At 37.2% G+C, this 13,503-nt stretch overlaps 1 protein-coding gene across 1 annotated transcript; it reads right to left on the bottom strand.

Moving 5' to 3' along the window:
• Positions 1-6,849: 6,849 nt before the first annotated feature.
• LOC126811494 (protein DGCR6) lies at positions 6,850-12,680 on the bottom strand. Its single transcript, XM_050537159.1, has 4 exons — positions 12,524-12,680; positions 11,012-11,172; positions 10,341-10,447; positions 6,850-7,417 (listed from the first exon to the last, which is right to left on the bottom strand). The coding sequence occupies exons 1-4, from the start codon at positions 12,625-12,627 to the stop codon at positions 7,196-7,198; spliced, it is 594 nt and encodes a 197-aa protein (XP_050393116.1). The 5' UTR covers positions 12,628-12,680; the 3' UTR covers positions 6,850-7,195.
• Between the last annotated feature and the right edge of the window lie 823 nt (positions 12,681-13,503).

Below are 13,503 nucleotides of genomic sequence, written 5' to 3'. Positions count from 1 at the left end.
ATAAGTATGATTTTAATATTTAAAATTAAGAAAGATTAATACTAATGATTTCAATATGACACATTTATTGATTTGGGTATAAAATAAATATTATTGATTTGATTAAATGTAATGTGTTGAATAGCCGTCTACATTTAAAATGTTAGGCCCAAGATAAAGGGAGCCACAATGGATCAATGAGTAAGCCATGGGCTCGCTAGCCTGGAGGTCGCCATTTCACTCCCGGTGTTGGCTAAAAAAGTTCATTTGGATTTTCCGGGTTAGTTTCCTCTTGTAAGTGGTGCACAAGGACAACTGTCTCTAATATGGGGTTTAACGTCCTACTGTTCTGCTCCGGCTAATGAACATGGGCATAGGCCATACAGTGTGCTATGAAGGAAATTTTGCCCGACAGCGGCGCTACGTGTAGCACCATGGGTCTTTTGTCTGACGTGGAGAGCGTACATTCTCAAACCGGTCGCCACATCCTACATACGACCCATAATTTAACGAGCCTATAATTTTTTTTTCCAGGAAAACTATAACCAACATCCCAACATTAATCAAAAGTTAAATTACAACAACTCTAAGGCCTGGACTAAGGGCCTCAAAATTATATAGTTAATTAACCACACATACGAACGACACAAAAAAACACAAATTAACGAATCACAGTAGAAAGTAAGGCCAACTAGGAAACTAGAGTTAATCACTCACAACTTCATCCTTAGATCTGCCGTCTTCCCACTGCGATCCGGAGACAACATTAGTTCCTTACTTTATTCCCTATTCCGTTTCCTTATTATCCCTTAGTTATTTCAAAACACTTTTTTAAAACCTACTCCCTAAACTTTCTCTTTAACTTTAATTTTACTCAAATTTACTACAGGTCATGTTAACATACCTATAGCTTTTGAAATTATATTGTTTAATAAACCTATCAATCTCAACTTATGAATGATTATATTTTATTCGCTATATAGTTAAATTTCAAATATTTAGATTCTAATCAGATTTTAACTTTAAATTAATATTATTTGGTCTTTAAACAAATTTAACACATTTAATTTTCAAAACAAAATGTATTTACTCAATTTTTCAAATATCTCCACCAGATTTTTTTCCACCAGAATTTTTCTGTTGCTGGATTGTACAGGTTTTCTTCGTAACGTCTTCAAATATGTATTCTTCTTCTAAAGTGACTTCTTACCCCAAAGGTCGAAACTGCGTTACGGCAACCAAATAGAATATGTAAGACTATGCAGTGCTATGCAGTCACTGATTAGATGTGGAAAATATGTGATGCTTACTCTCTTTTCTTCTAATCTTCTTCCAAATTTTCTGCTTACCCTAAAGGTCAAAATTTTCACGGCAACCAAATAGAATATGTAGCACCATGGGTCTTTTGTCTGACGTGGAGAGCGTACATTGTCAAACCGGTCGCCACATCCTACATACCACCCATGCATCTTTTCTTACTACATATTTCTGTAGCCTTGTGATCGTCTAGAATTTGTTTCTAGCTGTCTTTACTTCTGCTTCACGTTGTGTATTTACTTCTTCCAGTTTCTTAAGACGTTTGTCTTACCAGGAATAATAATGCATAGTTCGCTTCTACATTTTATATAGCATATAACTGAATACAGGTATACAGGCATAGCACAAATTACAATACTATATAGCTAAAACCACTTCTCCACCCTATCCAGCCTCTCGGCTGTCTAGGAACTCAGATGTACCCTCGATCTCTGGAATCCAATGCAAGTCTGTCTTACAAAGTTCCCCGGTTTCTCTTATAACCATATGAATATCACGCACAATCAAGTGTGATCATGGCCCTGAACTTGTGTAATTAACGATATGATTGGTTACTTTAAGCTAAATGATGCAATTAGAATAATTCCACTCACGTGTAATCCTGGTGGTAAATGAGTGACATATGTTTTCGATAAATAACTCTTTTTTATGTGTCAACTGTCAATTACAGAATAAGTTGATTTAGTGCACACTATATATGTGAATATGTTTGAAATTACTAACTTGCCAAAGATATTAATTAATGAAATATAAAGGCATCTTATTTCAAGAGCAAAAATTCTAGCAATATTATTACATACGGCCTACTCTTACATTGCAACTGCCAAGGGACCATTTACGTACACGCAACACTTACAATGAGGACTCACACAGGAAAATCCCTAGCCTAGGATCGAACACAAGACCTCCAAGCCAGCAATCTAGCATCTTACTGAGAATTCATATATTCGAATATATTTTAAAAGATTTCCAATATATTTTGTTAAGAATTCCAATCTATTTTATTAAGAATTCCAATATATTTTGTTAAGAATTACAATCTATTTTATTAAGAATTCCAATATATTTTGTTAAGAATTCCAATATATTTTGTTAAGAATTCCAATATATTTAGAGATTATTTTACGGGTTATTCCGATATATTTGTTACAGTATTCGTCATTTTTTTCTGTAGTGGATTGAATCGAATCATGAATATAAACATGGGCAGTATTCTGTGGAATTTACAGGTTTTTGTCGTTTTGGCAGTCGGTTCGTATTATTATAATTAAATACAAACTATATACAACACAATGTTTATGGAAAACAGTCAGTTATATAGGCATGATAAGAAGCCTTTCGTCGTTACCAAGCACGAGGGGAGAGAGGAAGCGGCGCTACGGCCTACTTTTATATCGAATTCCAACTGCCAAGGGATCTTTTACGAGCACGTCAATGTGTACACGCCTTAGATCATAAGGTCTGACATTGAGTAAAGTCAAGTGGTGTGGTTTCGATTTCCCGCTTCTACATGGCAAGGGGTGTGGTTTTCTCCGGTTCCTCTGATTTTCTCCCAGACCCCTACGCGCAAACGAATTATTGAATGGAGCATATGTTAGTCCCGACATGACCTAGTTTGACCTATTCTCTGAATAATGTAATTAATGTATGGGTTTAAGATGGTGTTGTATAAAAATTCTGAAAGTTGTTATAAGGACAACTCTAGTTTGTTGTTTGGTCTCTTAAGGCTGATAATGTTTCGAATTGTTCTTGTATTCGATTATGCTTTGTTTTTAGGTCTGATAAGGTTGATACAGTCTGAAAGTGCGGATGCATTCGATTCTACTGTGTGTCGTGATACCGGTAAGTTACTTAACGTAAGTAACCAATAACATATTAAGGAACATAATTACTAAGCTACTACTAACATAGTAACTAAAGAGAGAGAGAAATGGGGTTTAACGTCCACTCGACACAAACATTGTAGCTAATGAGAACTTACTAGGTCAGCTGTAGCTATGTTACCAAGCACATTGTAGCCAATGGGAACTTGCCACGACCGTTGTAGCTGCGTTACAAAGCACGTTGTATCTAACTAATTGGAATTGGTTGCGACGGGAAAGACACCCAAAGCAGGCCCTGTAATGAGGATATTTGCCTAGGTACATGAAGTACTATAACTTTGATAACCTTTTAAGTATCATTTCCCGCTCTCGTAACCCGGAAACCACACTATTTGACTTTCCGTTTTAAATGTGTATAATTTAGTGTCAGCCACATTTATCACACTACCCCTTCAAAGTCCACTGCATTGGACTATGCACCGGCGACTTGAATAAGGTTTAGCATTTCTCCTTTTTTTTAAAGAATTGTTGAGTTTTTTTGTTTTTGCAGAAGACAAATGTCTGGGTTCTGGCAATTATAAATATGATTCGGTTTCTGAGACGTGTATATTGTTATCAGATTACCTATCTTCATTTACAAGTGCCAAGTACACCTGTCAAAACGATGGTCTTAGACTATATAAAATGGACACTTTGGAGAAAATTGCATTCTTGAAAAGGGTTGTCGTACAGCATAATCACCAGAGTACGTATTAATAGTAATAGTTGATTATAGGTTTGATATTCTAGTCAATTTTTAATATTAATTCTGTACATCATTCATCAATATTTTTGTTTGTGTGTAAACCAGAATATTACCTGTCTTGAAGAGCTATAAAATGTTTTTTCTTGTATTGTTCGATCTTGTTTTGTTTTGGGGGAATCGCGGCGGCTCAGTATTTTTGTTCGTTTAAAAATGAGATAGTCAATCCTGTAATTTGATAACATTAAACAATAATATCAACTAACTTGAAGAGCAATAATGGTTGTTTTATCTTCTTGTATTGTTAGATATATTTTTGTTGGGGGGAGGGGGGGCAGCGGTGGTTTATTGAGTACGGCCCTGATTAGCTAATCTGGTTTTCCCTTGTCTTTTGCGCTGGACTGGGGGGGGGGGGCTGGAAAGTAAACCGGACATATGAAAACGAGATGAAATGAAGTTTAACGTCCTACTGTTCTGTTCCGACTGGGCTAATCAAGACGGGCATACGCCATACAGTGTGCCATACAATATGCTACTCTTATATCAAATTCAAACAGCCACGGGTTCTTTTACGCGCACATCAATGCGTACACGGGACCTTGGCTTTTCGTTCCATCCGAACGAATATACATTGTTCCTGAACAGGCCCTCTTGCACGGGCAACAACTGAATCTCAACTGTCAAGTGTTCTATTACGTGTTTGCCAATGTGTACACGGGACCTCTGTTTTTCGTCTCATCCGAACGAATAGTTGTTGTTCCGTTCCAGGCATTCAGTCCTGTCCCAAAGACACACTCTCTCTGACAACAAGGAGCATTCAGTCCTGTCCCAAAGACACCCCCTAGTTAGCCTATCATTAGTCGGTGCAGACACAATTTCATTCATTCATTTCATGTTATCGAGCAGTCTTACTCGCTGAGCCATCGCCGCTCCCTGTATAAAAACAACATCTATACGGGCAAAACATTGACATACACGCGGGGTTATTTTCCTAAATTAAAAGACAACCACGCAAAACGTGTAACTATTATACGCCAACACATCAGCTGTGTCTCGAAAAAACAGATTGCTATAGATTCGAGAGCATCTTATCCTAAACGAAAACAACGCACGTGTCCTCAAGAAATATATACCGAAGGTTACTGAACTCTGAATATCGAAATGGTGCGTTCTCTCATGACCACACCCAATTTGAAAAAAGATCCGTTAAAAACTGTAGCCTCTATCGCGTTAACAAGCCAATTGTTCATAGATAAAGACAGACAGACCGACCGGGTGACGACTATATACGTCCAAACTACACACGTGTGAGTACTGGCCAACAATCGAATCTGATATATTTAAGTATTGAGAATTATGTGTTTGAAATTTGTGTTCTGTTATATCTGTGGATATCAAATAATAACATTCATTTATGATTTAATATTTCATACATATACATCAGGACACCGAACGCCATTTACATAAATGTTATTATTTGATAGCTACAGAGATAACAACAGAAGGCAATTTCAAATTACATGAAAATCATGGAGAACACATTACCATCTCTGAAGTCAGGTTGCGTTTTTGAGAAAATTTCCTGGGTTCAATTCTGTGTTTGGGAAGGAGCCTTATTGCTCAGGTAAAGTTGGAGATGTGGGCATAAATATACAATAAAAACATTTGGCAAGTTTTATTCCGAGTAACATACCAACCTGACGTTTCTTTTGCTGCTTAGTATATATCAGATTCGTCGGTTCGCCACAAACGCGGCGATATAAGGTAGGCCCTGGTTTATCGAAATCAAAACTGAGAGTCCAGTACGGCGGTGGCCCTTCCTTGTGTCATTCCGTGGATCTGAGGTACATAGAACGGTCAAAAGAAATTTGTTTGATAACTTGATAAGGTCTCTAGAAAGTGACAATGGGTTCATAACGTTCACTCGACACAAACTAGGTCATTTCGGCCGGAATTAAACATATGGTATAATTTCATTTCAATAATTCGCTTGTCCGTTGGGGTCTTTAGAAAAGGGGGGAGGGGGATTTCACATCTAACTTAAAGATACATTATTGGAGATTAGATAAAGAGCTGACAATTCTCGCTATTATCGTTAAAAACTAGATAATGTAAAGGTAATTTGTTGAAAATTTCAGTCAAATTGATCCACTATGAACCGAGATATCAGCTTTGGAAATTTGCGCATAGCCTCGTTCATCATTACTAAAGTTAGTACTTAAAAAGCATAGTCTCGATTATCCAATGTTTTGATTTAATTATCAATGAGCGTTAGCAGCATATAGGATTCTAATCCAGTCGATATCGAAGGCTAGCCTTGACATCGAAAGTTGATTATGGTCTTGATAAGTTAATTAATGTCTAATTAATAATTTAGATAACATTTTAGGCCTATATAACGACCTGCGATAGGCAGATTTAGCTCTTGCATAATGCATGTTTAAGAAAATAGGGACACATCGTTGCCATGGGATCTTAAACAATCGACTGGTCATGGAACCTTAAATACACTGCTTTTCACGGAACCTTAAACAATCGGCTTGCCATGGAACAGTAGATGAAAATAGATCCACAACCTCAACATAACAACAACAACCAAGGCCGGATTAACATGGTTGACTTTGTTATGGGGACAATTGCAACTATTTTAGGCTTTTTACTTAACGGTTTGAGTTTGAGACGGATAGACAGAGAGACGTGGACGTTAACTTCACTTGCCAGTCGGGACTAACATGGTACAAATTTATTTCAATAATTCGCTTGTGCCTAGGCCGTCTTTAGCAGTAGAAACCTCATTAGGATGGACAGGGGAACCTACTCCTAGTCACATACTGGCTTGAGATTCAACTCACTTGACCCCCAGGACTTTTAGAGGTCACCATTACAGAGTAAATACATTATTTATTCAACCAACGTGCGGTTTGTTTAACACATGTGTGGTTTATTTATTTAACAAACCTGTGGTTTATTTATTTAACAAACCTGTGGTTTATTTATTTATCACACGTGTGATTTATTTATTTAACACAAATTGGAATTGAAATACATGAGAGGTTTGACTAGAGTATCAGCTTACTCGTTTTCTATCCTTCGTTTAAATGACATTTAAAGTCAAATTTGCCCTTCTGTACGTTAACATGCCCTTAGCACATCCAATTAAAGATTCATGTGTCAAATTATCCTCTATTCACTTTCATTAGATTTTTAAGTTTCTCGTCCATTCAACCCTTCAATTTAACATGATCCAGTTAAATTAGTTTTCTGTCTAACTAAAACGTTGAGTTTCTAGTCCTTTTCAAAGCTTCAGTTTGACAATAACAAACAGTGAAGACTTTTATGTGTCAAATTTTCCTTCTTTTTCTGCACGACTAATCCTCATGATAAAATCCAATAAATACATCTGAAGTCTCATTTCTAGTTTATTATTAGTAACATAGAATCCTGGTACACCAACTTTCTCTAACAGATTCTGTTGTTCCATGGCTTTCTGATCTAACTCTAAAATAATCTTCATATCTTTTTTCTTCATTTCTTCATCACATCTTTTATTTATCATCTGTAATTAGCAATATTATTTTACAAACACCAACCATTAGTAATATTGTCATTATGTTCTAAAAAAACCAAAAAAAACCCAACAAAACACTCCAGTCTTTGTTAAATTAGTAATATTTTATTAATTTATAAAAACAAACCATGTCCAGTCTTTGTTAAAATAGTAATATTTTATTAATTTATAAAATCCAACCATGTCCAGTCTTTGTTAAAATAGTAATATTTTATTAATTTATAAAATCCAACCATGTCCAGTCTTTGTTAAATTAGTAATATTTTATTAATTTATAAAATCCAACCATGTCCAGTCTTTGTTAAATTAGTAATATTTTATTAATTTATAAAATCCAACCATGTCCAGTCTTTGTTAAATTAGTAATACTTTATTAATTTATAAAAAACAACCATGTCCAGTCTTTGTTAAAGTAATGATATTGTTATTAATAAAAAAAAAAAATTAAAAGTAGGAATATTCATATTAATTTATATAAACCTACCACAAGGAGGGAGTTAAAACATTCTTGTTATGGTAGTCTACAAACTTATTGAATATCACAAATTTGAAAACTCTTAATTCTTAAAGGAGCTAAATCCCTATTCTTTGACACCTAGGAATGGATACAAATGGGTCGCAACGCATATAATAATGTAATACAGGCCCGTAACTAGAGGGGGCACAGGGGGGGCTTTGCCCCCCTTGCAAAAAGTTTCGCCCCCCCCCCCCCCGTGAAAAAATTTTCAACCATAAAAAAACTAGATATACATTGTCCGTCAATATTACAGCACCCCCGAGAACACTTCCCGCCCCTGTCGTTGCTCTGAGCTAGTTACGGCCCTGATGTAATATGAATGTATATAAACTAATTTACATTCAATCGTTTCCATTTTTACTGTAATTTCAGGTCAGTTATGTTCGGTGAAATACTCGAAGAGTCACAATTGAATGGCAGCCTTTGGCGTCTGGTTATTCCAGTCTACACTGGTAGTATTCTCCTGTGGGGTATGTTTAGCGTTTAGACTTGTTCATCAAGTTGTCTCATTAAAAATGGCACTCAGAAGCATTCCAGAACGTAATTCGTGTGCTAATTTTAAAATTTTCATTTTGTCTTAAATATTGGATATCAGATGTCCATCATTTCACAGTAAGATAACAACATCAATGTTGATTTAAATTGACCAATAAGTCATGTGGAAGACTGTGGATGATATTGAGTTAGCTGCTTGCCTCCTATAATTTGGTTGGCTACCAAAATAATATTTGGTTAAAGTTTGTGAGGTCATACAGGGATAAACAATATTCAAGTAGAATGTAAGTATCAGAGCTTAAACTATCAGAATTTATAAATTAATATGCAAATTCAGCGATTATTATGATTAAAAGATGAATTATGACAACGAATTATAACGTTTCTGCACCGACTGGGCTAATGAAGACGGGCATACGCCATACAGTGTGCTATGAGGGAAATTTTGCCCGGGCAGCGGCACTATCGCCTACTCTTATATCGAATTCCAACAGCCAAGGGATCTTTTACGTGCATTCCAATGTATACACGGGACCTCAGTTTTCGTCTCATCCGAAGGACTAGACAGCTGTCCTTGTCAGGCCCTCCGTTCTGCACCACTGACAAGGGGAAACCACGTCGGAAAATCACGGTGAACTTTCTCGGCCAATGCAGGGATCGAACACCCGACCTCCAGGCTAGCGAGCCAGCGCCTTAACCACCCAGCCACCCTGGCTCCTGCTACAACTTACTCTGAAATCAAATTCCAAATGTCAAGCGTTCTTACGTGCACACCATGTGTACACAGGACCTTGTATTTTTTCACACAATTCTAATAACTAGAGATTGAACTTTCTCGGCAAACATCGGAAGCAAACCCCAGAACTCCTGGTTAGCGAGCCAGCGTCTTACTCACTGAGCAACCACAGCTCCCTAAAAAGGTAGGAGTGTTGACCGAGAAAGTTCTCCAATGGTGGCTCAGAGGGTAAGGGGCTGGTTCACTAACTGGTTTGCTATTCTCAGTGGTGCAAGATGGTGGCCATGACAAGAAACAGTGTCTAGTCATTTGGATGGGACTAAAAAAATACGGTCCAGAGAGATATGGGGTTTAAAATCGACTCGACACAACTAGGTCATTTCGGGACTAACATGGTTCAATTTTATTCCAATAATTGGTCTTTAGTAGTGGGAGAAAACCGTCAAGGTTAGACAGGAGGCAACTCTACTCATTGTCACGTACACAAATAGGGAATTGAAATGATGCCATTTGACCCAATGACAGACCTAACGAGCTAAAACAAGGTCCAGTGTAACAGAACACTCCATGAAGAGTAGGTTGTAGCACCTTTTGTCCAGGTAAAATCTCCCTCATACACCTGTCTTTGTCCAACCAGTTGGGGTTAGATCTATTTCACATGGCCATCTGCAGATTTCGTCATAGGTCACGAGATATAAACAGGACTAGCACTTACCCTAGCCTTAAAACAAGACCTAGCCCTAACCCTTATCCTAACCCTTACCATAACTCACAATCCTCGGTAACAATCAAGTGCCCTAACCCTGTTTACATCTTAAAACATTGGGGAAATCTGCAGATGGCCATGTGGAATAGATTTACATCCACAAGTTGGTGTAACCGATCATTAAACTCATTTCATTTTCAGTTGTAGGCCTACCTGAAAGAATGCCAGACACTACCGAACTTGTGTCAGGGAAATATTATGTGGTCTATCTCTACCTCTAATTGCTTGTCGATCTGGCTTGTGCCAATAAAATATTAGTGGTCTATTATACGCCTACCTCCAATTCGATGTCGATTGGAGCTTGTGTCAGTGAAATATTAGTGGTCTATTATGGATACCTTCAATTCAATGCCGATCAGAGTTTGTAAAATATTAAGTGGTCTATAATTATGCCTACCTCCAATTCCCTGTCAATCTGTGCCTGTACAAGTGGAATGTTATGTGGTTTATTTTCACACTGCTGCAATAATTCTTTATGTTTCTTCTGCATTACATGATGTTGTGCTGAAAAATAAAGTAAAGACTGCACATCTACGACAAGTCTTAATTATCCAGTCTGGCAGTGATGGTCTGGATGGATTTATTGCTAAATTTGAATTCTTACAGATGAAACAAGGCAAATGGTCATCAAATTTAGATGTCTAACCTATAGTCTTAAGAGTAAGACGCTGGCTTGCTAGTCTGGAGGTCGTGGGTTTGCTAGTCTGGAGTTCGTAGGTTTGCTAGTCTGGAGGTCACGGGCTCGCTAGTCTGGAGGTCGCGCGTTCTCTAGTCTGGAGGTCGCGGGCTCGCTAGTCTGGAGGTCGCGGGTTCGATCCTGGTGTTGGCTGAAAATGTTCAGATGGGACAAAATACGGAGGTCCCATGTACACACTGGCATACATGCAAAAAGCCCGTTCAGTTGAAATTCGACATAAAAGTAGACCATAGCGCTGCTGTGCAGACAAAATTTCCCTAATAGCACACTGTATGGGGTATACTCGTCTTGATTAGCCCAGTTGGAGCAGAACAGTTGGATGTTAAACCCCATTTCATTTTTTTCATTTATTAGTCAATCTGACACATTACCTTTATGTTCACTGACCATTCGTGAACGAGTACTACACATAGCCTTTTCTTCCAGATGTTGAACTTCTTCTAAACTATGAACTATATCATACACAGTAGAATCTAATAACGAACTGGCTAAACTCGACAACAAGTCATACGGTAATCTCTGCTGAAAAGTCCTGAAATTAAAACAAACCTGGATATAAGGCACCAAATACAGACATTGCTAGGCACAATCACTCTGGTGCCAGTCATTGTCTGTTACCGATTTATCTAATTTATGCATGCACATGTCTGGTACAAGTTCTAAATGGCACAATCTGTCAGGTACAACTCAACTCGCTGTTTTCATTCAGCAACCTCATGGGTTATCTCTGGCTCCTCCGGTTTCCTTCCACTGCTTAACACCCCCACACGCTAGAGAATTATTGATATTATATTGAACCATATGTTAGTCCCGAAATGACCTGGTTTGTGTCGAGTGTTAATAAGTCTACGCTAATGAAATAATAATTATTATTTACGGTTTTTCAACCAAAATTAGATTTCACTATAATTTAATTTCTGAGTTTTCTCCTCATAAAAATAAATGGGAAGAAAAAACAAAAAAAACAAAACAACGCAGAATAAAACACATTCGTTGCAATGCGTTAATTTTGTTTAGTTTTAAATTTCTGTCATTAACAAATACATGTACTATTATAATAGGCCTAATAAAGAAATACGGCAAACAGTGCAATGAAATGGGGTTTAACGTCTTACTGTTCTGCTCCTAAACTGGGCTAATACTCCATATAGCCATACTGTGTGCTATGAGGGAAATTTTGCCCGGGCAGCAGCCCTACAGCCTACCCTTATATCAAATTCCAACTGCCAAGGGATCTTTTATGTGCAAGCCTATGTGTACACAGGACCTAAGTTTTTCATTCCATCTGAACGACTAGACAGCTGTCCTTGTCAGGGAAACCACGCCAGAAAATCTGGATGAACTTTCTCGGTCAATGCAGGGATCGAACACCTGACCTCCAGACTAGCGAGCCACCGTCTTACTCACTTAGCCACCATGGCTCCCGGCAAACAATGAGTCTGATGTATACATCAGTGGCGGCAAAGGCCTATATTTAAGGAGTGGGTAACTCTAAAGAGTTCAAACGTTCTCCTACTATTCTAGGTTAGAAATAGCAGAAAACCACTGAGATTAAATTATCTAGATATTTAATTTCGATAGAAAGACTGTAAATAACAAATTAATAAATAAAACACAAGGCACTTTTAAAAGAAAAAGTATTTCTTTATTAGGCCTATTTTAAATAGCATTTGTTAATGACAGAAATTGAAAACTTAACTTATTCTGCTTTTTGGGGTTTTTTTTGTCCTGCCCATAGGCCTATATCTAATGGGGGGTGGAGGTTTCTGATTTAGGGAGCTACCAGTCTGATTTATTTATTCAGAATTTTCCTGGCCTGGATTCCTGGCTGAAGTGTGAAATACCGTCCGTAGTTATTTAAAGAGTTCAATCCAATTCCTTACAATGGTAGTTCCCTAGCCATATTCTGCAGCTCATTTAGCATCTTGTAATGTCGTTTTTGTCTTTCCTCCTTCGATGTTTGGTCGTCTGGAAGCTGAACCGACATTATTGAAGTTGCAAATTTCGTATAAAAATGCAACCGGATGTTGTGGCATGGGCGCTGACATATTGCTTTTTCATATCCAATAAAACGAAAGCTTTTAAAACTGTCCAATGAACAAAGTCTTTGCATCTCGCCGCGGGAAATTTGTAAATACAGGAAGTATCCATTTGAAAGCTTGTCTGTGGAGACATATTGTGTGTGTAAGTGCAAAAAGATTGAAAACACATTCCAAGTTCTAAAAGTTTTCTTTTTATATTGAGCATTTTTATGGGGGATTAATTATCCGAATGAAAAGTGTTTTAGGCTAAAAATATGAAAGTGTTCTACACGTTCCGATAGCACTGAAGTAAATCCACAACTTGACGTTCGCATCATCGACATCATCATACTCTAGTTTACTACCGTTGCTATCATATCAACATGCACGCTTTTTATATATATATAGAATCTTTTACATTTATCCAAATTACGATCTATCCAAGATAACTGTTCGATTAACTGCATCATTGAGTAGATTTATTTTTTCTTTAAAATATAAACTATTATTAAACATACATTATGCAAGAGCTAAATCTGATTATTGCAAGTCTTAATTTAGGCTTTAGATGTTATAGAAATTATAAATTAGATCATATTTAAACAACAAGCCCAAAATCAACTCTGTAGACCCATTGATGGCTCGGCTACATCTTGGATTTAAATAGGATTTCACTGATTGATTAAATCTTAAATGGCGCCCCATGCGGAGATTATTAACCGTTACGTTGACGTCATCAGATAGATCGAGGCTAACTGATAACTGTACGAAGCGAGGCCGCTGTTGAGCAATGCCGCATGTCAGTCAATTTGATTGAAAGTTCGATATATACGGCCTTGATA

This window comes from Patella vulgata, chromosome 2 (assembly GCF_932274485.2).
Source record: "Patella vulgata chromosome 2, xgPatVulg1.2, whole genome shotgun sequence".
NCBI classification, from domain to species: Eukaryota; Metazoa; Mollusca; class Gastropoda; family Patellidae; genus Patella; species Patella vulgata.
The sequence above is the reverse complement of the archived record's forward strand: the minus strand, read 5'-3'. Positions and strand labels throughout refer to the sequence as shown.